The 27,611-nt window shown below is 38.3% G+C and overlaps 2 protein-coding genes and 1 pseudogene across 9 annotated transcripts in view; 1 reads left to right on the top strand and 2 right to left on the bottom strand.

The window, feature by feature from the left end:
- Positions 1-10,843, bottom strand: part of BEND6 (BEN domain containing 6) — a 47,563-nt gene extending 36,720 nt beyond the window's left edge. The window contains exon 1 of the mRNA XM_016145691.2: positions 10,566-10,843. The gene's annotated coding sequence lies outside the window, so the exon portion shown is untranslated. The remainder of the gene's footprint in view (positions 1-10,565) is intronic.
- Positions 10,844-11,197: 354 nt separating this feature from the next.
- Positions 11,198-27,611, top strand: part of DST (dystonin) — a 398,831-nt gene continuing 382,417 nt past the window's right edge. For 2 of the 8 annotated variants that reach the window (XM_036230202.1, XM_036230198.1), the window contains exons 1-2: positions 11,438-11,618; positions 12,216-12,250. In XM_036230202.1, coding sequence (XP_036086095.1) covers positions 11,438-11,618; positions 12,216-12,250 — 216 coding nt within the window. Of the gene's footprint in view, positions 11,619-12,215; positions 12,278-18,726; positions 18,814-27,611 lie in introns of all 8 variants that reach the window. The other 6 variants (XM_036230186.1, XM_036230189.1, XM_036230457.1 and 3 more) reach the window with 6 other exon arrangements.
- Positions 25,326-26,267, bottom strand: LOC107511372 (annotated as a pseudogene).

Below are 27,611 nucleotides of genomic sequence, written 5' to 3'. Positions count from 1 at the left end.
GGGCTTGTAACACTTCTACTATGACTAGCCCTGAAGTACGGCACTATTCCTATGGTTTCCCTATATCCAGCTACTGTGGTCTGAATGTGTTCCCCCATACCCTGATTCATATGTTGAAATCCTAATCCTAAAACATGATAGTATTTAGGTGATACGGTCTTTGGGAGGTGATTAGGTCATGGTGGGGGAGCCCTGATGAACAGAATTAGTACTCTCATAAAAAAGGCCACAAAGAGATCCTTAGCTGCTTCTATCACATGAGGATATGGCGGGAAGTTGGCAGTCTGCAGCCTAGAAGAGAACCTTCACCAGAACCTGACACTTTGATCTTGGATTTCCAAACTCCAAAACAGTGAGAAATAAATTTCTGTTGTTTATAAGTTATCCAGTCTCTGGTATTTTGTTACAGTTCCCTGAATAGACTAAGACACCAGCCACATGTGTTTGCTTCACCATCTGTACCAGGGTCTCTCTGTTGCTCCGGACCTGGCAAAAGTGTCAAGTACTAAATGACCTAGCCTCTGTCTTATCTGTAACTAGTGTGACTGGCTTACATTCAGTTTGATGTATTCAGGAAAAAGGCTTCTATGGCAGAGAGATGACAGCACAGAAATCAGAGGCTGGGAACAGTGGATGACAATCTTCACCTTCTCCACAAAGCCATCTATCCCCCTCGACTGTCTACGAAAAGCCTGCAGCCACATGTGGAACCACCTGAAAGTCTGCACACAAAAGTATATGCAAAACTAAAAGGGACTCCGGACACATATTCCTAAGATTTTAGAGCTTCCAAATTTTTTTCCAAGAAAGACCGGTTTTTGTGAATACAATCTCCTTGGCTATTCTTCTGTTACTACCTGTCCCCGCACCCCCTGATATCCACATGTCTTTTCCCCATTTATCAGACACACAGATGCAGAGTTATGCCTGAAGAAGAGTAAGAGTCAATTAAAAGTTTTATTTTAGGATAACTATAAGTCGTGTAAACCATTTTTCACTTCACACTTTTTGGGTTCATGTAGAACATTCTATTCACCCTGAAAGCTGAGAGCAAGATGAGATCATTATGCTTTTTGCTTTAAGTAATCATATCTAAAACATTAATGTTTTAGACCAATTTTCGAAATTCAGAAAATATAATAATTTTGATGCAAGAATCAATCCCTATGCATAAAAATTAGGATTGATTCAACTTTCAACTTTCAAGCTTTAATTTTTCTTACAATTATAACATAAAAGGACAAGCTAATTTCTCTTTGAAATATTTACTCCATTATACCTTATATTAATACCATATATTAATGAAATAATTGATTACCATTTACTGATGTCTCTATTAATTTTATACTTTCATAGTCTCAGAAGTTTAGGTCTAAACATAATTAATGTGCTGAGTTACATACTGTAGATAATTTACTCAATAAATCATCTTATGTGGTTCCCCCCTCACCTACTACCAATAATTTTTCTCTTGCTCTAATATTCTTTCATACCATGTTGAAGTGACATTAAAAAACAACAACAACAACAATTAGCTACATGTTACATTTTTATCATTTCTCTACCTCCTAGGTATGTCATTAGGAAAATACATTAGTATGTATTTATGAGTGACAGTGTTTTCTATCAATAAATTCACAGAATAATAAAATGGAAGGGAATATAAGAAGTCATCTTTTCTCTGTTACCCGTATTGCCAAACCTGGGTGTGGGTAGCTGTAGGGCAAGTAAGAACTAGGAAGGTAGTTAGGGTGGAGAATGCAAGTATTGATCAAAAAAGGAAGCCTAAGGAGATGGAATGGATCTATTTAATCCAGCTGGGACCCAAGAAGTTGTCATATGAAAGCAAGGCAGGATACTTTGAACTCACTGAATGGAAGCCAACCTCAAGATTCAGGAATGTTAAAGACTGAGAGGAACAGAGGATTCAGCAGTCGTGGCATTTTGGGATAATGTTGTGAGCCAGTGGTTCTATAGTTGAAAAGTTGCTCAAATGTCTAGGGGAAACAGAACCTCAGGCAAATGTACATCTTGTTCATAGGAAGAGAAGGCTAAACTTGGCCTTTCACCAAAGGATAGAAAGCTTAGTGAAATTCTCTCTCTCTCTCTCTCTTTCTCTCTCTCTCTCTCTTTTTGTAGAGGTAAAGTCTTGCTATACAGATAGTTTGAGACAGTCTTCCAGTCTGAATTTCTTCCAAATATGTTAGATGATGAATCAGGGTCATATAAATGATTACGAACAGGCTCTAGAATCAAACTGTCTGGATCCATAACCCTATAACCCAAACTTACTACCTATGGAACATTTCTGTGCCTGTTTCCCCATTTCTGAAATGGTGATCATAACAGCACCCTTTTATGAGTTAATGTTAGGTATGTTAATAGCATATTACCTTAGTAGTAGTATTTTATTATTAACTGAAAAAGACCTGATCCATATAAACATGCAAGGGTGGGAGGGGCGGTATCAAGAAACAGTTAATTAACCTGGGTGCCTATGATGTTAAACTAGGTGAACCTCTAGATTACTTAAAAATATAAAGAAAAAAAATATTAGAGCTATCCCTTTCATGAAAGACACCAGGTCATCTCAAAAGTGGGAATGTGCCTGGCTTCCCAAGCTTGTTTAGCTTCCTGGAGGTGCTGGGTCAAATTTACCCAAGTGATAGTGATGGGGATACGACGATGAAATGGTAAGACTCCTTTCAATAAAAGGAGCCTTGTTAGACTGAAGCATTAGAGGAGGTGGTCTAGGCAAATACCTCACAGGCTAGAGAAGAGGACAAGAGCTCATGTGCCAGGAGACAGCTAATATATTGCTGGAGAGTCAGGATGGCCCTCATTCAGCCTCATAAAGACAGCCTAAGGACAGTCAGAGTGGAGGAAGGGTAGTTGCCCAGGAAACTCCAACTGAGAAGAATTCCTTTAGGGGAGGAACTTCGGTGGGAGGGGAGGCAGTACAAGTGAAAATGTGCGACAGAAATTGCATAGGTTTTTGACTATGTGATCTTAAGGGAATCCCTTACATCTCGAAGCCCCAGGGTCTTTATTTATAAATTAGGGATAAAAGTAGTACCTACCCACAGTTGCTGTGAGGATTAAATGTGTAAGTGTCTATAAAGCATTTAGCACAAGCTTAGCCGAGAGCGGATGCTCAATAAGTGTTAGCTACTACTAAAAACAACTTGTCCACACAAAGGTAGCCATTCGGTAATGAGGATACCCAGGACGTGTTGTCCCACATCCTTTGAGCATGAGGAAGATGTGAATAATGATCGTACTAACCAATTCCCAAGGTGTTGCTGGTTCCCCCTAATGAAGGCACTAAGTCCAGGCTTCAACAGCTCCCCAGATAGCAGAGGGTGTGATACACTTTCAAGGTGAATTCCTGCCTCACTACAAACGACCACAAAATGAAATTGTGCAAAGAATAGCGTCTGATAGATCCAGAGGGGTCCGAATCACTTAGGAATTGGCGTTGGTTCAAAGTCTGTCTCTATGTGGAATGCATGAACATTGTGTCACTAAACCCTTAACAGCCTAGAAGGCCAGAACAGAACTTGATAAAAATGAAACAAGCCAGACTGAGAGATCAGGACACTCCTGGAAACTGGACCTGCCCCCTGGAGTGAGAAATTAACATGATGAAATAATCAGCCCCATGATGTGACAGAATGTAATCACAGAGATGGGACATTGAGATCTAGTGTCCTGAGAACACAGTAGTGGTGGGAGAGTCACTCACTGTTCACAAGAATGGCAAGCGTGGGAAGCCAGAGATAATGGGTATATGGAACTGAGCACTCAATATGAACAGGCGGCCTTCTATGCCAACTGCTGGATTACTTTGGCTGGAATAAGGGTCCCAGTTACCAGGTCTATGCAAAAGGCTGAACTCTGATAAGCCTATAGCTTGGGGCAAGATTTAGGGAAGGTAGGTGCTACGTCACCAGGTTGTCTAGGAGCAGTTTCTAGGAGCCAATACAAAGTCCTTCTACCTCTTGTAAGCCTTAAGACTATGGAGAGCCTTACAGACTCTGAGCTCAATACTAAATTTTAGGACCAGCATTTTTGCCTCAGAATGCACTTATCCATTAAAAATATAGATAAAAATTGGGATATAGATAAAAATTGCCCTGAAGGCAGCTTGGGAACCAAGTTAGCCTTTCCTCCTGTGACAAAAGTCTGTGGAAGTGGTCCTGGATAGCTAGCACAGTCTTCCCTTCTCAGCATTAGAATCAACATCCCAAAAAAAGTTACCTTAGGTAACTAACTCACTTGTCTCTCTCCCAATCTGTTTAAAGTTGCAAGGACAAGCTCACAGTACATGGTCTCTACTTAGTCTTAGGATGGGCAGCATTTGCCTGCATTTGGAAGAGGTACCTGAACTTTTACAGGTTAAGAGTTCAGTTTCCTCTGCTCATCCTAGAGTGATGATGATCAAGACATTTCTCTCTGTATCAGGGAAGGTATCTAGGTGATGCTAATATTGATGGGTTGAGAGAATGATTTGAAACTGCAGAAGCCTTGGTATCTGTGTGGATTTGCATGGTTCTGTCTCTGTCTCTCATAATATCTCCTTAAGAACCTGATGAAAACTACAGATTATTACCCTAAAAGAGACCCATGTATAAAATTTCAGGTCTCTAGAAGCCTGTCAATGAATTCCAGGTTAAGAACTCCCACAGTACAGATAGGACCAGCAAGAACAGGTTTTAGGTTTTTGGCTTTCTTCTTTACTACATTTAATATAGTGTGTTTGCTGATCGTTTCCCTGATTTACTTCAAAAAATATTTTGGAGCTATAAAGACTTTAAGATGTACTTTCTTTCTGTTTCAAGATCCACGGGATGTCATTACATTTGGATAATTTCAATAACCTCCGGAATTGTGTGTTATCGAAACACATTTTACTAAGCATCAGTTACTTGTCACAATTCTCTGCTCTCCTCGGTACACTTGCTATCTCTGCTCTCTTAGTGACATGATTCTTTCAGGCTATCAGCATACTGATGCATTAGCATACAAATCTAGTAGCACAGAATATTTAAAACCAAAGTCCTACAAAACTTATAAGAAATGGAGGAAATTTAGCTATTAAATGTTGCTGTCATTTTATTAAGACAATCTAGAATTTAATTCATAAAAGTCAAGATTTTTTTTCATCTCATAAAATAATTACTATGCCACTTCAACCCAGTACTTTACTTTTTTTCATTTTTTCACTTAAGTATGTAGAAACATTAGTAACTTATATGGCAACTTTTATTTTGGATCTAGAAGGCAATATCTTCAGGTTTCAAATTTGCTTTGTAACTTGCTCATTCTTAGAAATGGTGGAAATATTTTACACTATCTGAATAATAATGAACAATGCTGCTCAGTGATTTATAACTCTAAGAGCTTTATAATTTGATTTATGAACGGCTCTCAAATTTTCCATTGGCAGCTCATACAACTATGAGTAAATTTTCTGGCTAAATGACTCAGTGTTTTGCTGCATGACCAATCCCGCACTCAATGTGGAAACTATATAAATGAATTCTATTTGCTGGTAGATAATAAATGACTACTTTCTAAAAACTGTCTGCAAAGCATTATAGAGTATATGAATTCAATTATATTGATATTTTAAATTCTTAAACTCAGACGTTTTTGAGAAGTAAGTAATGCTCACAAAACCCCCCACCAAAAGACCACATAACATTCCCCCACACCATTATTATAGATTCTACAACTCATAGGACAAAAAATCCTAAACTAGGCTCTAAAATTTCTAAAAGGTTAAAAGAACAATTTGGAATGATTCCACTTAAAATATTTTCTTATAAAATATTTCTTATAGAAATAAAATATTTGTATTATGGAAAAATGAATATGAACTCCTTTCCCAGGGAATATTTGCTGAAAATAATATTTGATATTACTGCAAATAACAACTGTTTTTCCTTCAAAAAAATAAAAATTTAAAAACACAATAGTGATCCATCCACATGATGGCTCTCTTGATTCTGGTGGCTGGAAATTGCCTCCAAGATTACATTAGATGACACAGGTTCTTCTGTAGTTCCTTTACCTTTCAATGTCAGAACATGTATATTATTGACACAGGTCCTGGTCTCAAACTGTCATAGAAAACCACTTGGGAATCAACAGGCCATAGAACACATTTTCTCAGATTCTTCTTAATTCCTTTCATGCTATTTAATTCTGAGAATAAAAAAATGTTACCTACGAATAACTAGGTTACCAGTCCAAAATCAGTATGACTTATTTCTAATAATTTATTGCTAGAGCCATTTGTACCTAAACTTTCTGTTTGCATGGGTACCCTTGCAATTACATATTTCAATGTAATGTCTTTGCATGATTACCAGTTGGGTAATTTTCTCACTTCCATATAGGCTTGTAATAAAAGCTTATAGACAACCTGGGATATACTTCAAAATTTCCTTACCTTTTCCCCCAAATCATTCTTCTAATCTGAATATTAGTAACCAGGGCAAGTGGGGAGGAGACCATGGGCAGGGAGTCATCATAACTAGTCTGGGTCAATTTTAACTCTGAAAAGTCAAAAGCAGCCTGAGAGCAGAAAGCACCAGTCTGGGGGATGTTAAGATGAGTTAAAACAAATAGCTAAACCACAAATGCCCAGGAGAATGTGCTCTTCTCCCCTTTCTTCATGTCTTAATTTCTCTCCCACTGCTGGTTCCCTCTACCAAGTTCCACGGAACTTATTTGAATACTCCTATTCTGACAAAAGGACCTTTATTGGCCTCTATTCAGGCTTTAAATTGCATTTCTCCTCATCCCTTTTAAACTCCAAAGATTGTGGACAGCGGCTCTCCTCTTTTTCATCTACTTTACCCTCTTCAAACCATTAGTCTGGCTTTAGCTTCTTCCACTATAACAAATCAATTCTCTGGAATCTTTCCAAAGGTCTCCTAGTCGCCAGTATGCAGTCCTCACTCTCTTTAACCTCCTGTTTGTGCATTTGTTGTAGTAAGCCACTAAAGTGGAACACTGCTCACTAGGCTTCCATGGTCTTGCCTTCTGTTTTCCTTTTGGAAACTGTCTCCAAACTTATGATTCTAATTCTTTTTTAGTTTCTCTTCCTTAGTCATTTCATCCATTCCTATGACTTCAACTATAATTTATGTTGATGACTCCTGTCTCTGGTTCCGACCTCTCCACCCATATTTCCATGGGCTTGCTGGATAATTTCACATGGATGACCTGACACTTCCACCTCAGTGGGTCTAAAACTGTCATCTTCCCCTTCAAAACTGTTCCTCCTAGTTCAAAACTCAAGTCATCTGCAATCTCTCCCTTTCTTTCAATAGGTCATTACACAGCTTAGGGTGGAGCCTTTTCTTCTTTCTGATCCATAAATTAGGTATTTGTGCCACAACTTCCAACCTACCTCAAGGGAAGTCCTACAGATATTTTTCCATTTTATTAAAGCCCGTTACTCTTATCTTTGGGAGGTGGAATGACTTCATGATGAGGTAAACTGGGGAGAGCCCACCGGCCACTAATGGGCTGAAATATAAAAGGTCTCCTCTTAAACGTGGTCCTACCTCTTGCTCACTCATGCAGAATGCCTTGTGGATTGGACAATGTCAGGCTCTTAGCCTCTGGTCTCCAGGTAAGAGGGAAATAAGAAATGCAGGGTTCCTTCTTGCTCTGTCTGAGAAAGACTATAGAGTTGACCCTTAAACAACACAAGACTTCGGGCATCAACTCCCCAAACAGTTAAAAATCCACATATAACTTTTGAATCCCGCAAAACTTAAGCACTAATAGCCTACTATTATTAACTGGAAGCATTACTGATAACAAACAGTTGATTAACTCAAATTATGTATGTTAGATGTATTATATATTATATTCTTACTGTAAAGTAAGATAGAGTATTTAAAAATCATAAAATATATTCACAGCATTAAAAAAAAAAATCTGTGTGTAAGTGGACCCATGCAGTTCAAACCCATGTTTTTAAAAGGTCAACTGTAGTTCTTCAGCTATGACTGGACATGCTGAGTCAGGGGAAAAGGAATAAGATGCCCCATTTTGGCCTTGGGTCTAAGCCGTATTTTGCAATCTGACTTTACCTGAGTAAAGTTACTATTTTTAATTTCCTTTTGGTTCTTTGTGTGTGTTCTCAATTTAGTTGAGAATCCAAAGGAAAGAAGGGCTGCATGATGGATCATCTCCCTACATACCCGATACAAAACTCTCTTAACTATTCTGAACTCATTTGGGTTCTATTGGGTAACAGTGCTAACTCACTATGATAGAAAGTCAAAAAATTATATATACATTTCCATTCTGATTTTTCATTTCTTAGTGTGAAGAAATGCCTACCTCCTCCACTCCTAACCCCAAACTTAAAATTTTTGTGACTTTGATACAATGTCAATTATTCTTTTTAAATGAAAATCTACCAGGAAAATGATGTATGAATTCTACTAAATTAACTTCCAAAAGGATTGATTGGCTAATTTAATATTTATTGAATTCCACAATGCATTAGGCATCACAGAAATACACAGAAAGAAGCAATTAATAACATGCCATTATTTGGAAAAGGAAATGATAAATTATCAACAAACAAATTAGAAAATAATAATGGATCCTAAATACTAAATTCATTCAATGATCAGGTTTGCTTATTATTCATATCCTTGAGATAACCGATGCAAAGAACAGAAATGAATGCATCTAAATATAAATATCTATAATCCTGCTGCATGGCAGTTAAGCATTTGCTGGCCAAGAGAGATAAATGATGTTCTTGTGTGCACTTGAAACTTATAAATGGCTGCAGTAAGTAAGACTCAGGATGATAACAATTGTGCTAAAGTAATAGCTCAGAAACCCATAATTGCTATTTTGTTGCTTTTTGTTGTTAAAAATGCAGAGTTTGGGGTAAATCGGTTACTATGCTGTGTTTGTGGTCTTAGACATGTTTCAAGGATATTTAGACCATTTTGGCTCACTCACAAAGTTTAGTCAGTGAAAAATATAAAGTAAAGATGACCTTCCTAAATTCTGTTAGTTATTTCTCCCAATGTTTGGAGAAGGTTAATTCAGTGTTGTTCTTTTAAATTACTTCACTAGGCCACTGTGAGTAGATGCGGTAAAGAATTCTTCCTTTCCTGCTGTGCCACACATTGCAGGCTCTCAGGATTCTCACCAATAACCCCTGCACAGTAGACAGGAATACAGTCTCTCACTGCAGGGCCCTGTGGTATTGGGAAACCTTTAAGCAATGGGCAAATGATAAAGTGCTACTCACCAGTCCCTGAGAGCCAGAAACCTGTGAAGCCTCTCCTGACTTGCAGTGCAGCCTACACTCTGATATTCAACATTCCTACCTTATACAGCATCTGTAAGCAAGATCCTTCCATCTTCAACTCACAACTGAATGAGATGCAACATGTCAACAACTTGAATGTTTGCTTTGTTTTAGGAAACAAGCTGTATATTAGAAAACTTAATCCATTGTTTCCCATGTTTATGAACTTGGCATTTAAGAAATGCATTAGGCAATGCTTCTTGAGTTTCCTTTAATGCTTGCACATGGTAATATGTTAAAGGTTGTTAAGACCATCAGTGGTTAAGCTTTTATGCAGAGCTGTGCAGTTGATTTTGTATCGTTAAAAAACACCACTAATTTGAAGATCCTTCAAGTAAATAACAAAACTTAAGTAATGTCATGGATTCTTTGTTTTTCAGAATTTTACAAGTGACGTTTTCATGACACCATTTCTTCAGTCTCTTAAATATTTCAGAGTCTACCTTGATAGCTATTAGAAACTCCACAAATGCAGTAATGTGCTACCTTGCCATTATAATTCGTTTCCTTATGCCAGTGAATAAAACAAAACGAACAAAAACAGCCCCAGACAGCATTGCTTTGGGAACAGCATAACACAGTACCGCACCTGGCCCACGGGCCAAGGCCGCAAGATGCTGCAGACTGCTGCAGCAGCGGCTTCTTTGCCAGGTGGCAGTGGCCGTCCACAGAAAGGCGCACTGCAGCGCTCCCGCCATACCTTCTGCGTTGGCATTGCACCAGCGACCACTGTAAAATCTCCCGACCATCAACTACAATACACTTTTTGCTGATTATGAAGAAATGGGAGGGGGCAAGAGGGAGAGATGAGGGAGTGTGTGCATTTTAAGTGTGACAGATCATTATTTCCTCACACCCCCCAAAACATTTTCTCCTCAAAATATTTACCAGTCAATTCATTTGCCAGTTCTCTAAATCTGAAATTGCCTCTCCCTTTAAATGCGCTAATTGAGTAAGCTTTTACGGTAAACGCATGGATATAAGAGGACCTAAAGAGCCCATTTCTCGGCTGCGAAATAGCACCAAGTTTGGGGGTGGAACAGTTCACGTTTGCAGATCTGAGCGTTCTATTGGAGAGCGCTCCAGTTTAGAGGCGCTTGGATGAGTGGGCCTCCCATTCCTGGAGGACCCCCATTCCCAGGAAGGCCCTGCCCGGTGTTCACGCTTAAGCGTGCGAGGAACCCCCCTGCAAGCAATAGCTCACCCGGCTGCATCTTCCAAAGCCCCAACCTCGGGGCGGAGCGCGGGGAGGTGGGAGGTTGGGGGTAGCACCGCCTGGAGGCTCCCTCAGCGCCTTACGGTTTTCCCCCTGGCTCCTTGGCGCCCCCTGATGCCGGGCTCCCCAGAAATTCGGCCAAGGGAGGCTGGATAGGTGGAAGCACCAAGCGGCGGGGAGCTGAGAGGCACACGGTCCGTGCACCCGCGGAATGCACGGACTGGAGGACGGCCCCGCGGGAGGGCGCTGGGCGCTCAGGCCCGAGCGCAGCCCGCGGCCGCCGCCGCCGCAGCCGCCGCAGCCATGTCCGCGCGCCCGCGCTGCCGCAGCCCGGCCGTGATGTCATCAGCCGAGCCCCCGCCGCGGCGCCCCATTCCCGCCCCCCGTGGGCCGCCGCGGCTGCAGCCCCGGCGCCGAGTCCCCGCCCCGACCCACGTGCGCCCGTCTTCGGGATGCCGAGGTCAGCGGCGGCCGCAAGACGATGCACAGGGCCCGGGTGGCCGCGACGGCCGCGCTGCTCCTCCCCGCCCGCCGCGTCCCCGGCGGGACTGCGCCCGGGGGCTGCGCACGGACGGGGGCGGGGGTGCCAGGGGAGGGAAGGGAGAGGCTCCCTGCCGCCAAGTCCCAGCCTTGTCGCCGTCTGCTGAGTCATGGCAAGCGCTCCCCGCGCCCTGGATCACTCGCATAGAGCGGCTGGCGCGGGGTGCGCAGCCATTGGGCTGGGCGCAGGGCCGCGTGCGCCGGGCATGACGCGCTGAGCCGCGCTCGCCCGTGCCCGCCACTCCGGCGTGCGCCCCGCGCGGTGTCTGTGCCGCCGCCCTCCAGCCCCGCCGCGGAGCTGCCCCCGCCTCGCCCGCACCATGATCGCCGCGGCTTTTCTGGTCTTGCTGAGACCCTATAGCATCCAATGTGCCCTCTTCCTCTTGTTGCTTCTGCTGGGCACCATCGCCACCATCGTCTTCTTCTGTTGCTGGCATCGCAAGCTCCAGAAAGGGAGGCATCCGATGAAATCGGTCTTTTCGGGTCGTTCAAGGAGCCGAGGTAAGGCACGCTGCGACGTGTGTCTTCGGGCTAGGAGGGACATTTAAGCCGATTTGGAGAGTGAAGCGCCGCTCGCCCCCTTCTGCGCTACTGACACTATCTCCATCGTTGCCCACTCCCCAAGCCGAGTACGTTTATGTATTTAACGTCCCTCGCCTCTTTTGCGCTCACTCCCTTCCTCCAGTCTCCCGGGTTGAGATAAACACAGCGATGCAGAGAGCTGGGAGGAGAGGAGCGGACGCAAATTCTTAGAGTCAGTTTCCTAAGCCCTTGAGGGTAATTGGAGCAGAGTCCGGGGCTGCGACAGCCTTCCTTCACCCATCCACCGTTGGAGCTTAGGGGTAAGAAAGTAAGGCATGTAGAGTTCGGGGCTCCCCAACTCTCCCAGAACTTCCCCTGAAACTTCTCATGGAGAAATTACTTACAGACTGATGGCCTAGTAACCTCCTGCTCTATAGGATGTCCCCCACTGAATTCAAGGCATCTGGAATGTGCCTTCCCGACCTTTGCCCCGAACCCCTAGGTTAAGTCATCAGTAACTCTGCAGATGAAGAACGGGGAGTTAAATGAAGTCTCGGTTTTCTTTTCTCTCTCCAGATGCTGTTATGAGATCACACCACTTTCGTTCTGAGGTAATTTATTTAGCGCGCACGCTCAAGGTCAGAAGATGTTCTCTTAACTGAGTACCAATATTAATCATACGAGTGTTAAGAAAACAGTGGGGCATTGAATGGCGAGCATACTACCCACAACCGAACAACAGTTTTAGCAAATTTCTTGTGCTATAGAGCCGCTGTACAAGAGGGGGAAAGACAGCCTGTAAAGACACCATGGACCTTAGAAAACTTAGCCCCGGGGTGGATCTCAGCTTCATTTGCGGCTGGAAGCTTTCTGGGTACTGAATGGAGTTGTTCACTTGGATATCCAACGGCAGAGAAGAGCTTTTAGGAAGCTGATGTAAAGCAATTTGATTTATGTGCATTTTGTTTTAGACTTTCAAGTTTATATTTCTATTCACTCATGAAGCTCTGTATTTTATTGGAGCCATCTGATGATTTTTGCAAAGTGATGGTGGTGGTGATTCGGCTTTATTTGATTCTGTGTGCTAGCTTCTGTGCTCAAAATGTGGACCATCCTTCCATGAGCTGGTGAGGTGGTGCAGAGATTATGTGGAACTGCTGTAGGACTGGCCCCACTGAACATAGAATAAACCAAAACAAAAACATAACCTCTCCCTGACCCAGCATTTTTTCATGAGTTTCCAGGCCAACCCTACTTAGTGTGAGATAATTTTCCAACTTTTTGAGAGAGTTTCACACAGCCAGGCTTGGAGGTTACTGGTACCAATGTTTGTTGTGGTTTACCTATCTTAGCAGACTTCACAGTTAGACACCATCCATGTACTTGCCATTTACCTAAGAAGTTATTGCGCATTTCATTTCACTGATTAATCAGATGTTTTATTGCACTCTAAATGTTTTATTGGACTCTAGTTACTTGAAAGCTTTAACTGCATTATTATAACATCATTATAATGATGCACAATGAGTAATTCTGCATGTAGCCCTGGACGGTGAGAATTCTGGGCTTAATTTAAGATACGTAAGAGAATAAATTAACTAGTCAGTAGGAGATTCTTTAACTTCTCAGTACCTCAGTTTCCCCATCTGTGAAATAAGACCAATAGTACCTGTCAAGGCTGTGTGCGTGGGGGGGGGGGGAGGGGTTGATTTTGGGTTTATAAGTACATATGTAAAAAAAACCCACTTAATTCATAGTGGGTGTTCAGTACTAGGTACCTATCATTACATTTTGTAAAATTGAATTTAAAAATGTGTAAAAATAAAACATCTCTTTGCAAATTTTACTCTTATTAAATCAATTCAAATTTATGGGAAATGATATAAACCATGCCTGTTATGAAGCAACACTTTTTGAAAATCTAATAAATTTAATGGAATAAACCATATAGATGTGACAAAAAATAAATAATGGTGAGGGTGCAAATGTCAATATTTAGGATTTTGATTTTAAAAAGGGATTATTAGTTTCATACATATAAGTAATCGAATCAGAATAATAATCCTGTTATGTATTCTTTTATTTGCCATCAGGTGTTTTAGCTAAAGGATAAACAGGAAAAAAATGAGTGAGAGCTATGTCTTGTTTAGTTATCTCTCAGTTAAGAATTTGTCTTGAGTTTGCATTTGCTTAGGAAAGCTGGGAGCTGTTGTTTAATACCTTAACTTATTTCACAAAATTTCTGGTACGGTTTGGCATCCTGTTTGTACTTCACATTGCCTCACCTGCTAGACTGTGAGCTCCTTGAGGGCACGGACCACATTTCTCTTGTTTAGGGGGTGCATCCCACTGTGGTATGGTGGGTTCTTGAATGAATGAAAAATTCTTCGATGAGGGCCAGTCCCCGTAATTGGGTAAATAGGACTCAGAGTTGGGCAGAAAAGAAAAATGGACATTTTCAGAACATGGCTCATGATTCAACATTTTCTGAATCTTAACTCTTATCTTTCTAGGCTTTTAAAATTGCCTTGGGATTTGTATTAAAAATGTAAGTCACTGATTGTAACAAAATGGATTTGGTTAGATTTTTTTTTTTCCTCAGAAAATCAAATGCAAAATTAGCTTAATTTATTGATAGGCTACCCATGTTCCTTTTTGTAGCAAGTTCCTTTGATAAACCACTCAAAAGATGTTATTTCATAAGTGAAAATCCTGAGACTGTGTTGCATGAGAATGTCATATTTTATTACTGTTTTATGTTTACCACAAATAGAACATTTTCCTCTTAAGGATAACATAGGGGATGTTTTTCTTCTCCTTTTCTGTCAAAATGTTATTTCCTTCAGGACTTTCTCCTTGAGAAATACCTCTGAATTTTATGGATTCCAGCATATTTTAAAAATTAGAATTTGAGTAGTATAATGGATATTCTTGTTGCTGTTTTTTAGCAGTAGCTGCTGCAGAATAATTAATTATAAAAGGAAAGGTTTTTATTTTCTGACAAGTCCTAATCATACTGAACTAAGAAGTTTGTGTTTTCTCATACCTCATTTCAATCTCAGTAAGTAGATAATTCACCCTCAGCATTTCCATAGTGGTCAAATGAGGAAAATGAGTTTAGGATCTGCTGACTCATTTTGAAATGTGAAAGAGCTTTGGGAAAGCCCTTGAACACATGAAGAAGTTTGGTTAGCACTTTGCTGCTTTACTTGGCAGAGGGTATTGCTTCTGCTACCCACACGCCCAGCAAGGAGTCTAGTTGGACAGGAAATTTCAGGATGTTCATTCCCAGGTAGAGAAATACTTTTTGAGGGAGGAAAACCATGCCATTCCCAGTTTGCTTTGGGAAAGTTCTGCAGCAGGGAAGAAAGCCGCATTACTGTCATCCGAGGAACTCCAGCTTTTTTCTCCTCGCTATGGATATAATCGGCTCATTTATCCAACTCGGTTTCTTCTTGAAGCTAGAAATAAATAATATAGATGTTTATAAGATGTTTTGGAAATATAACCACCAACAACTCTTTTTATTTTCACTTATTTGTAAACTTGTCTCTACTAGCTTTTTAATAGTTCTCTAAGTTTTAATAATTAGCATATGAGAATGTGAATTATTAATTCATCCGTTAACAGTTGAACAGTATAACCCCAATTCGCTGACAGAGAAAAAGGCCCAATTAGATAAATAGAAATATGTGTCTTCTGTATGGAGATAAAGAACTGGGATGGTTTTTGTTTGTTTATTTTTTGGTTCTAAACAGCTAATGAAGAGAAATGATTTCATACTCTTGTAGGAAACAGTTTAGAAACCAAGTCTTCATTCTGAGTGTCTAAGAAGCGCACTTTTTTTGAGGATTTATATTTTGTTTTATGCTGTGATTTTATACAGTGGTTAACTGTTACCCTAGATTCTTGTGGTGAAAATCGGGCAGTGACAATCTTGATTTTAAGGAAATTTCAGAAAGTGATATGGGTAATTGAGGTACCATTAGATTACAAGAAAGTGTCCTGGGAGTACTTCAGGAGACTGCAGACAATTAGAATGCCCTTTGAGAATACCCGGAGTGAACAGTGGTAAGTGATCCCTATTCATCAGCTCAGTGGAATAAGGGAAACCTTGTTTGATAAAAGGAGGGGGAAGAGTATGTTTTATGTGTATCAGGATTTGAGTAAATACCTTCACTTCCCATTTCAGGTAAAGGAACTAAAAGAGTTAACTCAAGTTAAACAGTTCCTGAAGAGTCACATAGCAAGATAAAGACTGAGTAAGACAAGAACTCCCTAGCTACATTTTGTCTGCTCTGTGGTGTTCAAGTGTGTCACTCACAGCTCAGAGAATAATATGCCCCAAATTTTCAATGAAAGAGAGAAGCTAAGTTGGATGAATTTTTAGTAGATATTCCTTATAAGGCTGAGTAGGCAAATCCTTTAGGTTCTTACAGTGATTATCTAAGTTATCGTAGATGAGGATGGTCCCCATAAACCCTCTTGGCCTCGTTACTTTTCCAGTGTTACTGTACCAAACCATGGAAGAATGGTCAGTAAAATAACTGTATGTCACAGCTTGTCTTTAAATTTGCATCTTTCATTAAGAATTACTCAATTTAATGGATTAGAGAAAATCATAATTTATTATTTAGCTTTCTTTTTATAATTAAGTTATCTTTATAAATAAATTCTTTGCCTAGGGTTAAATTCCAGGTCTAAATTAATTTGTACTAATTAAATCAGTCTTAATTTGAACTCTACACATGATATAGTGTTCATTTAGTGTCACCCAATTATTTTCAAAATAAACACTTTCATTTTTAATTATGTATGAAGTACAATGTTAAATACTAGGGCTAGCAAAGGGTCTGAGGTATAGCCCCTGCCCTTGGTGATTAGTTCTAGGTCACTCCCAATATCAGTGCTGAAATTTTATAGGTACTGGTTTCTTCTGTTACAGTAACTGAACTGCTGTGCGGTTTCCAACTATGAGTCACAAATATGATGAGAGCATCAGAGGCCGAGGTGTACAAGTACAGCCAATATATTTGTAAAAAAATCACCCTAGTTACAGAGTCACCACTACCATATAATTTACCCTTACTTTAGCTACATGGCAACAAAATAAAATGCTGAAAGGAAAAAAAAGAAGGAAGGGAAAAAACTCACTTTTTTTTCATGCATCCAAGCTAATTAAATGCAATCTAGATGAAAATTGAAACAAAAGCTTTTCCAGAGAAGTTTGAATCTTTGGCTCACTGTTAGATTCAAGAATGACTCTTTTTGAGATTTGGATTACAAAATAGAACCAGGCTAACAACAGAGCATTGGTTTAATGAAAGGAATATGGGAATAAAAGTTTAAAATCCTTATTTTGGGTTCCAGCTCTGCTATTAGCTAACTGTGATTTTGGTCAAGTCTCTTAGTGTCTCTGAGACTTGCAGTTGGTGTGCTCACTGGTAACATGAAGATATTTGAAGCTCCTTCCAGAAGCAACAGGCCACATTTCTGCTATGTGCAAGCATTGTACTAAAAAGGCAATTTGGAAAACACAATTCCTGCTTTCTAGGAGCTTAAGGCAGGCAAAGATAAAAATATAATTAGCACAAATACCATGTAACAAATTATGTATAGAAAAGGAATGGTTGGAATAGTTCCAATGAAATGATTGTTTCTAGCTGGGGTAATCAAAGAAGACTTCCAAGAGGAGGTGATACTTATGCTGAAGCATGCAGTAGGTAGTACCTGGCTAGACAGAGAGTGAATGAGAGCAAACCCCCAGGCCAGTGGAATAGCATGAAAATAGGGAAAGATTTAGTAATGTATGTGCCTTTTTTCAGAGCTCAGAATACACCAATATGATTAGAATGAGGGGTTCTTGAGACCGCATAAAAGAATATGGAACTGGAAATATGACTGGGTACCAGCTACAATAAAAATAATTTTTGTATACTACTTCACAGTTGACACAAGCCTTTGACATAACGTTATTTTATTTGAACACCTTAGGAGGGCACCTGCTGTGAGTACTGTCAAGAGAAGCAAAAAATTGCTTTTCATTTCTTTTCTAGCAACTACAGCAAAACGGCCTGATCACTCTTCCCACCCCCGCCACCCCCACTCTGAAGGACAATGAAAAGTTGTGGCCTCTGCTCTAGAGGGCTTGGGAAAATGACTCACTGTGGGCCTTTCCAGTCACCCTGAAACTGCACTTTTTGCAGAGTGCCATGTTTTTGAGGTCCAATGCACAAACACCACTGAGTTACATTTTCATTGCGGACACCATATGTTCAGGGATTTGTGAGAACCTGTTCATCTGTTTGTGTGGTCATAACAAATCCTCATGTAAAGTATAATAAATTTGAAGGTATTTAATTATGTGCAAGGCCCTTTTTATCAGTTGCAAAATATATTACAGGTTTTTAAAGTATTTGGACTGTGCGTATGTGCATTTAAGCTTATTCCTTGAAAATTTCTCTTCCACCGTAATTACTCTAAATGTTTATGTCCTCCTAAAATCCCCACGATTACTCTTTCACCCTCAGCCAGTGACCTTAGTCTCTTAACTGACAGAGAACATCAGTGCCATGAAGTAATAGCACATTAAACTTCTTGCCCTTACAACTAAACAGCATCTTAAACTTCCCTCACAGTCCAATGGAAAATTCATCTGTCCTCCATACTAATATTTTATGCTTATGTTGTGAATTCCTTTTTTCCCCTTCTCTTGGGGGATGTTGTTCTATTAGTCTTCCCTTCTTTTATCTTCTATTGCATGCTCTCTGCTGGCTCCTCTCCCTTATATATAAATATCACATGTGCTTCCTTTTGAAATCAACAATACAAACCTCTCTATACCACCAGCTCTTTTTGGCAAGAGGAATTACCTGAAAAGTTTATTTGTCATTTCCTATTCCTCACCTCTCATTTATTCTTCAACTTACTATAATCTGGCTTTTGCTGCTACTACTTAAAATCACACACTAAGTGCACTAGTGATTTCCAGATTACTAAATTAGATACTTTAGTCTTTCACTTAATTGACCTTTCTTATATTTGACACTGTTGGCCACTGATTGCTTCTTGAAACTCTTTCTTCCAGGTTTTTGGACAACACCCCTTTTCTGGCCGTGAGTCCCTCTGTTCCGGCACTGGATCATCTTCCTATTTATATGTTGATATTCCCAAGGTACTGCCTTGGGCTTAATTTTTTTAACAGTTTGATTGAGATATAATTCACATACTATACAGTTTATCCATTTAAAGTGTACAATTTAGTGATTTCTAGTATATTCTCAAGGTTGTGCAACCATCACACAATTTAATTTTAGAACATTTAAATTAGCTCCAAAAGAAACCCCAGACTTGTTATCATTTGCTCCTCATTCTACTCCTTCTCCAAACCCTAGGCAACCACCAATCTTCTTTTTGTTTTAATAAATTTTCTGAGTCTTATTTTTGTTCACACTATTCAAACTTAATTGTAGGATCACATCATACTTCCCGTTTTAGGTTATCCCCATATAAGGGTTACTCTGAAATCTGTAGCTCAAATCCAGACTTCATCTTGACTTCTAAATACAGAGAGTCAACTGCTTTTTCATTATTTTCTCATTATGTACCATAGGTACCTCAAAATCAGTGCTGAACTCAATAATCACTCACTATATCTGCACCTGTTTTGGAGAAAGACTACCCTGTACTCCCTGCAGTTGCTCAAACTAGAAACCTAAAAGATATGACAGACAACTTTATACATCCTGACATTTTTTCTTTCTTAAATATCTCTGGGGTCTGCCTTCCTTAATATCCCCATTGCGGTTATCTTGGTTCAGGCCCCATAATAAAACTCCAGACAAGTCTCCTTGCTTCCCCATCCCCAATCCAGACATACTAATTTAATAAGGATCATTCTAAAATACAAATTAATTATTAAAACTTTTCTCCATCATAGAGACATTCAGATTCGAGTAATCTCAGCAAAAAGTCTAGAGATGCTACAGGCTTTGCTTGACTAGCTCTACTGTGTCATTGCCAGTGTATTAGATAATCCTGGCCTTTCTTTCAGTGATTGCAGGATGGCTGGCACAGCTCCAGAGAGCATGCCCAAGTTCAAGGAGGGAAGAAGGGCAAGGAGCAGAGCCAGCCAAAGACGGATATTCACTAGGAAATTGAAATCTTTGCTAGAAGCATTCCCAGTTAGAGTTCCTTTTACACCTGACAGGTCAAAACTGTGTCATAGGCCATCTCTTACACCAAGGGAAGTTTGGGATATGGGCTAATTTTTCCTAGCATTCTTTGGCCATTCACCCCAACCAAAACAATAAACAAAACTCCAAAAACCCAAAGCTTGGGCACAAAAGGCTAACTCCTGCTCATCCTTCAAAACCCAGTTCATAGGTCATCTTCTCCAGCAAACTATCTTAGTTCTCTCCTCGTAATCATAATTGAGTTTTTTGTTTGTCTTTCTTACTAGACTGTATCTTGAAAGTCATCCAAATCTCTAGTTTTTGCTTAGTGTATGGCATAGAGTGAAGCTCAGTAAATATTTGCTGAATGACTGAATGTTTGACATTTTCTATAAGTTAGTTTAATTCTCAATTCTCATGGATTCTGTAACTTTCCAGATATTCCCGTATCCTTTTCTTAAAGGGAAATAGATGGATGCTTTTCACTTTTTATTTCCAACATACTCACAGTTATGCCTTAATTAATATCCTGTGTTTACTTTGAAAATACACACTTTTAGAAATGAGTTGAAAATATTCTCTGACATTTTTATTCATTATTGAAGAGATATTTATACTTTGATGTGGGAGTTTTGAACAAAAGTTTTAATATTTAATGTTTTCATTTCAATTTATAATCTGAAAAAAATCAGTGTTAAGTATATTCTGAATTATCTTTTAACCAATTTACCTTATCGCTAGTATTGTGATCCAGTTCCAGTGCCTGGATTTCTGTTTTGTTTATAATCAGACTAGTGCTAAGTGATGTTGCTTTAACTGTCATGATCTTAAAAGAAAAAATTAAGGGCAATTTTAATGTGTAATCTATGTGTTCATGTCTGAGAGCCAAATGATGTGCTTTGGTAATCTTTGTTCAACTAGTTTTGAGAAATGTGTTGGTGAATTTGAATAAAGAGCCTCAGAAATGCCAAATATCAAGGTAAATATAGAATACTATTTTATTCTTCTTAATTTTTTTTCAAAAATATATAATTGTTTAAAGCACAAATTATAACATCGTCTTGTAGGGGTTATAAAACAGGTAGCTATTTGACAGCTATAGTGTACAGAAGTACAGGAGAATAAATGAACTTCCTATATGATTGCAAGGTTTCTCTATTTTACATGAAGTGGTGTATTAACTCTAAGTATAACGAAAAGTTAAGGATGCATATTTTAATTCCCAGAGAAACCAATGCAAAATAATACATAATAGATAAATCCAAATTAAATTCTAAAAAATATCCAAATGATTCAAAGAAGGAAGGAACAAGGGACCAAAAGAACAATGACAACAACAACAACAACAACAACAACAAGAGGCAGACTGAAAATAAATAAGATGGTAGACTTAAATCTAACCACATCAATAACTACATTAAATATATATGTATATATTTTATATATTCGCTTTGTAACAATTACACAATCAGAATGGCATCCAGAAAAAAAAAAAAAGCAATAAACATTTTCTTTCTCACTCCCTTGTAGGTCTCTGGCTGATCTAGGCTGAGCAAGGCTAAGATAGGCTTTGAATTGTTTGAAACAAGGTTTTCCTTACATTTTCTTTATCCTCTTTAAAGCAACTATTACATCAAGCCTTTTTTTCTCACCATGGAAGTCAGGATCCAAGACTATCCATTTCCAACAAGCACATTTCATGCCTTTGCCTGAATTAATAGAGATGATAAGTAAACGGGGTTATTCTTTGGTGAAAAAATTTGAATAAATATGAAAAGTTAGAAAACATTAGGAACAATGTTACATCTATGAAATATTAGTGTATTTTAAATAACATAAAATCTGAGAAAAAGTTTAATTTCATTTACTGTTTGGTGTTCGTGAAGTTTTTTTCATAAAATTATTTTCTGATGTATAATTACAAAGTAATAAGACTTTATTGGTATGCATGTCACCTTGCTCATGCCTGGTCACTTTCTTGTTGTGAACAATTTTATAGGGTAAAGATTCTAGAATTGCCACTATTCCAATATTATCTTCAAAGTCTTAAATATTAAAGTCTTTAAAACTAAGATGTATGTAAATGTCCTATATTCTAAGCATTTTACATATTAGTAGAGGGAACTATTATACTGTAGGTAAAATTCCTTTACTTAGCAGTCAGGAATTTTACATGGGATTTAGTTAGTTATTGACTGATTTTTTAAATATATTTTATGGAGCAACTACTTATTATATAAAATATACATGCTGCAGGGTATTAGTACTGAATAATACATACTAAGATTATAGACCGATTGAAAGCATTATCCTCTTAAATTCAAGTTTTATTTTTTATTTATGTTTACACTACATTAAAAAATAATAGACTAAACACTCCAGTTAATAGAGATTATCAGAATGAATAAATAGCAAGACCTGACTAGATATAAGAGATGCACTTAAAGACCCAGTTAGATTGAAAGTGAATGGGTGGAAAAACAAATGATGCAAACAATAAGCATAAGAAGATTGGTATGGCTATATTCATATCAGATAAAATAGATAGCAAGGTAAATAGTATCAACAGAGATAAAGAGGGATGTTGAATAATGGTTAAAGGGCTAATTGTTCAGGAAGACAATCGTTAATGTGTATGTACTTAAGTAATGGAGCTTCAAAATGCGTGGAATAAACATGGTCAAAATTGAAGGAGAAATAGACAGTTCTGTAATCACAGTTGATGATTTTAACATTCTTCTTGCAGCAATTGGTAGACTGTCCACACACAAAATCAGTAAAGATGTAGGTGATCTTAATAACCCTCAACTATCCTGATATCTGTAGAATATTATCATTACGTGATGCATTCACAGAGACAGACTATACTCTGGGCCATAAAAAAAGTCACAATAATTTTAAATTTAAGAGGATCGAAATATAGAATATATTCTTGATTATAACAGAATCAAATTAGGAATCAATATCTTTAGGAAAATCTAACTTATTTGGAAATTAAATAACATGATTCTAAATTATTCACGCATCAAAAAGAAGTCATAGAAAAATTAGAAATATTTTGAACCAAATGATAATAAAAGCACAATATCTCAAAATTGTATGATGCAGCCAAAGCAGTGCATAGAGGAAAACAGCTTTAACTGCTTATATTTGGGAAGAAGAAAGGTCAAAAAACTAATAAATTTTCAACTTTAAGAAGTTAGGGATAAAACGAGTAAAGCTAATAAAGATAAGAACAGATATTGATGACATGGAGAAAAGACATACTATAAAGAAAATTAACAAAGCCAAAGTTGGTTCTTTGGAAAGATCAACAAAGTTTATAAACATTAGGCTAGATTGATAAAGAAAAAAACCACAAATCACTGCTATGACACATAGAAGAGAGGCTATAACTATAGAACCCACAGACGTTAAAAGGATAAGAAAATATTCTGTACAACTTCATCAGAAAAATTTCGACAGCTTAGATGAAATGGACAAATATTGATCTATAGCTCTCCAATTATTCATTCATTCATCCATCCAACCTGTGCTTATTTCATCATATCTTAGAACTGCTCTAAGTCATAGATCTTGAATTCTAAAATAGCTCTCTTTGACCACATGCTTGCCTATCTGCACCTCCTCATGAACTTTTCGTGAGTTTCATCCTTACCTCATCAGGACTTCCAGTCCTAAATCTTCCTTAGGTTTCGGCCTGTCGACACTTTGACTTACCTTCACTTGCCTTTCTGTTCATTATGGACCCAAAACAACTATATAGAGAAATTTTCACTGTTATTCTCACTTTGCAGTTAGTTCCCCTGCACAATGACTTTGACAATTCCCAGACCTGAGTCAAAACTCGTTGACTGCTTTTTCATTCTCATGCCTAGGAAGCTTATTCTTAAAACTCAGATTTTTAGTATGTTGTGTTATCCATCAGTCATATTTATGTCTTTTCAGTGTATTGATCAGCTGAAGCTTTGTAACAAACCATTTAACTGTTTAGCTCACAATTCTGGGAATTGGCAGTTTGAGCTGTGCCCAGATGAGGGTTGTTCTGATCTGAGCCAGGCAGGCTTGGCTCATCATAGCTGGAACTACCTCATGTGTCTTTAGTCAGCTTCTGACTGACTCATTGTTTTCCTCTACTTGGTCTCTCCTCTTCCAGTAAGCCAACCCTGGTTGGTTCATATGTGGTTAGATTCAGATTCCAAAAGCAGTAAGAGTGGAGGAGCATGAAGCCTCTGGAAGTTTAGGCTCTGAACTCTTAGAGTACCTCTGCTCAAACATTGTTTTGGCCAAAGCAAGTCTCGGGGAGTGAGGGAAATAGATTCGTGATGGGAGGAGTTGCATAGTATTGTGGCCATTTTTGCAGTCCATTATAGACAATTTTTGTCTCTTGTTTGTTGCTGTCTACTGTCCCCAAAGAACTCACTTTAAGCTTTTTTCTACTTTTTTCCCTGGATGATCTTGGCCAATATCTTGGTTTTCATGTACATGGAAATTACTTCCACCTGAAATTTCTAGATCTAATTTAATTTTTCAACATTTTTTTGAGGTGTAATTTCCAGTTTTAGAATATTTTCCATTATCCCAGACAAATTTCTCATTCTTGTTTGCAGTCAATCCTGTTCCCACCCCTTACCCCTCAAAACCACTGATCTACTTTTAGTATCTATAGATTTGCCATTTCTGGACATCGCATGTAAGTGGAATCATATAATGTGTTGTCTTTTGCATCTGGCTTCTGTCATGTAGGTTAAGTTTTAAGTTTCGTCCATGGTGTAACATATATCATGCTGTAGCATATATCAGTATTTTGTTCATTTTTATTGCTGAATAGTGTTCCATTCTATGAGTATACCACTTTGTTTATCCATTCATTGATGGACGTTGGATTTCCTCCACAATTTTTAGCTGTTATAAATAATGCTAGTAGAATTACTAGCTTGTATTGTAAGTTTATATTTAATGTTTAAAGATATTGTCAAATTGTTTTCCAAAGTGACTGTACAATTACAACATTCTCACCAGCAATGTAGGAAGGTTCCAGTTTCTCCTTGTCCTTGGAAATACTTGTTATCTTTTGTGTTTTTTATTATAGCTATTCTATAATAGCTATTGTCTGAAGTGGTATTTCTATAGTTTTAAGTTGCATCTCCCTGACGACTAATGATTTTGAGCATTTTTCATGTGCTTTTTAGCAGTTCATAGATCTCGTTTGGTGAAATGTTCAAATCTTTGCCCATATTTAACTTAATTTTATATTTTTACTTTATTAAAATATTGAGTTCATTTTACATGCATGTATTTGTCTCCCCATCATTTTCATTTGTCTGATCACCATTGCTACTATGTCCTATTATAACATTCCTTACATATTTGAAACCAAGCAAAGGTTGGAGTCCCATCTTTAAAAGCTCAGCAGACATTTTAGACAATGGCGATGTAACCTAGATAACATTGATCAGATGCAGTAAGAAAAGTTCTCTGCATTATAAAAAGGACAGCCAAATATCAACTGTTATAGAAATGAAATAAGATGGAAAAATTTAAGTTTAAATTATTTTCTTGAAGAGACTTCCTCCACTACTGGAAATCTAGAGTTGCCTCCTGGTCAGTCACGTGGAGCTATTTTTCACATAATTAGTGACCTTAGCTTCCACTTTGGGGAAGCCACTTTTTCTATACTTGTTTGCATTTTTGCTTTAATGTCTTTTACTGAACTAGGTCCTTTCTGTGTTTTTCTGCCCTATTTCTGATATTGCTGTGTTTTTCTGTTTTTGAAAGATTCTTGACCTATCGATCTTAGTGTTGATGGTTTTGAGTTTTATTATTATTATTATTATTCTAGTTTGATTTTTTTTTTTTTTGGTGTAGTTTCGGCTGTAGTGTGTCGTGGAGATTTCTTTATTGGACCTTTCTCTTTAGTTTTCTCATCATCAGAGTCATCATTTTCTTCATCTTCATCATCTTCTTTACTAGCAGCAAGTTTCGCTTTTTCCTTTGGAAACTTGCTACGGTTTCCAGGGGCAGATCACTTTCCAGATATACTTAGGAGTTTCACATCCTCCTCCTCTTCATCTTCTGACTATGCATCTTTTTTCCATAGCTGCTAAGTGCTGTCCATTAATATGCACAGGCCCTGAACCACACACAACCATAAGATCATAGATGTTATTTCAAAGCCTGCAAGGGAAACCAAACTGTTGGCTTTACAGACATTTTCAGAATTGCCAGTGTTACTTTAATTGGGCTGCTTTCATAATTCATTGCCTCTGCTTCAACAATGTGCAATCTGTCCTTTGCGCCAACCCCTAAACGGACTATTCTTAAAGATAACTGATGCTCATTTTCATCTTTACCCCACCTCAAAGTGATCATTTTTGGCAGCCTTTAGTTCATAACCGACAAGATTGTTCTGGGGTTTCAGGAAACTCATGTCCATGTCCATTGACTCTTTCATGGGTGTTGGCACACTCTGAAGTGAGGGAGAAGGTGGACGGAGATAAACAAGTACTGTTCCAGAGAACAGCTGCACAGCAGAATCACACCAGGACTAATCTTTGCTCATTTGTAAATTGGGTACTCTGTCTTCTTACTGAGTTGCAAGTTTCTTTTATATATTCTGCATACTGTCCTTTACCAGATGAATGATTTACAAAGGTTTTCTTATAATCTGTGGTTTGTCTTTTCATTTACTTAATAGTATTTTATAACTGCAAAAGTTTTAAATTTTTATTAAGTCCAGTTTATCAATTATTTTCTTTTATAGATTGTGTTTTTTCATGTCATATCTAAGAAACCATTGCCTCACTCAAGGTTATGAATATTTTCTGCTATGTTTTTCTAGAAATTTTTCAGTTCTGGTTCTTATATTTAGTCTATGACCCATTTTGAGTTTTTTCTATTCTGTGGATTTGTGAATTATTGGTATTCTATTAAACATTTGATAGAATTCATCAGTGAAGTCATTTGAGGCTGTGCTTTCTTTATGGGACTATTTTAAGTTATCAACTTAAAGTTTAGTATTCAGTTTCTTTCTCGTTACATGCCTATTCAGATTTTCTATCTCTTCTTGAATCAGTTTGGTAATTAGTGTCTTTCTAGGAATTTGTTCGTTTCATCTAAATTGTCTAATTTGTTGGTTTAATAGTATTCCCATTTACTCCTTTTAATTTCTATGTGGTTGTTGGTACTTTATTCCTTTTTGTTTGACTAGCTAGAAAGTTGGGGGCTTTGTTATCCTGTTCTGCCACACACGTCTCTGACTATGGTTGCATTCAGGGCCAAGTGGTAGGAAGAGAGAGAGGTAAAGTGATGGGAATTTGCCCTATTCTCTTGGGATGAGAGAGGATGGTTTCTTTTCTAAGAACTTTGGTTCCCCTTCTGTTGGGAATTCTAATGTCATTGCCCGTGTTATTGCTTGAAGGCTAGAACTTAAGAGAACTCAGAGAAGAAAAAAATGGGGGATTTCTGTACTCTGCATCTTTAAGAATTCCTTTTTCTCTCTCCTCAAGACAGAGTAAGGGGGCTTCTCTTGGAACTTTTTCTGTCTGAGCCTCAGTACCGAGTTCTAGGTTTCGTGTTGTGCTACCATGTTACATTCAGTCTGGGGGATACTGGAGGTAAAAATGACAAACTCACCACTTGTTTGGTAGAACTTCAAATTCTGGCCTTTTGAAAACTTCAAGTCTATTGCTACTATTTACTTTTCAGAATCTTCTGTTCCTTGTATAGTTGTGTCCAGTGGGAGACATTTTACTTAATTGTAACTTCATTGTAACTAGAACCATGATCTGTTTTTAAT

The sequence above is a fragment of the Rousettus aegyptiacus genome, unplaced genomic scaffold (genome assembly GCF_014176215.1).
Source record: "Rousettus aegyptiacus isolate mRouAeg1 unplaced genomic scaffold, mRouAeg1.p scaffold_m13_p_1, whole genome shotgun sequence".
In the NCBI taxonomy this organism is placed as follows: Eukaryota; Metazoa; Chordata; class Mammalia; order Chiroptera; family Pteropodidae; genus Rousettus; species Rousettus aegyptiacus.
This window is presented reverse-complemented; position numbering and strand designations above follow the sequence as displayed.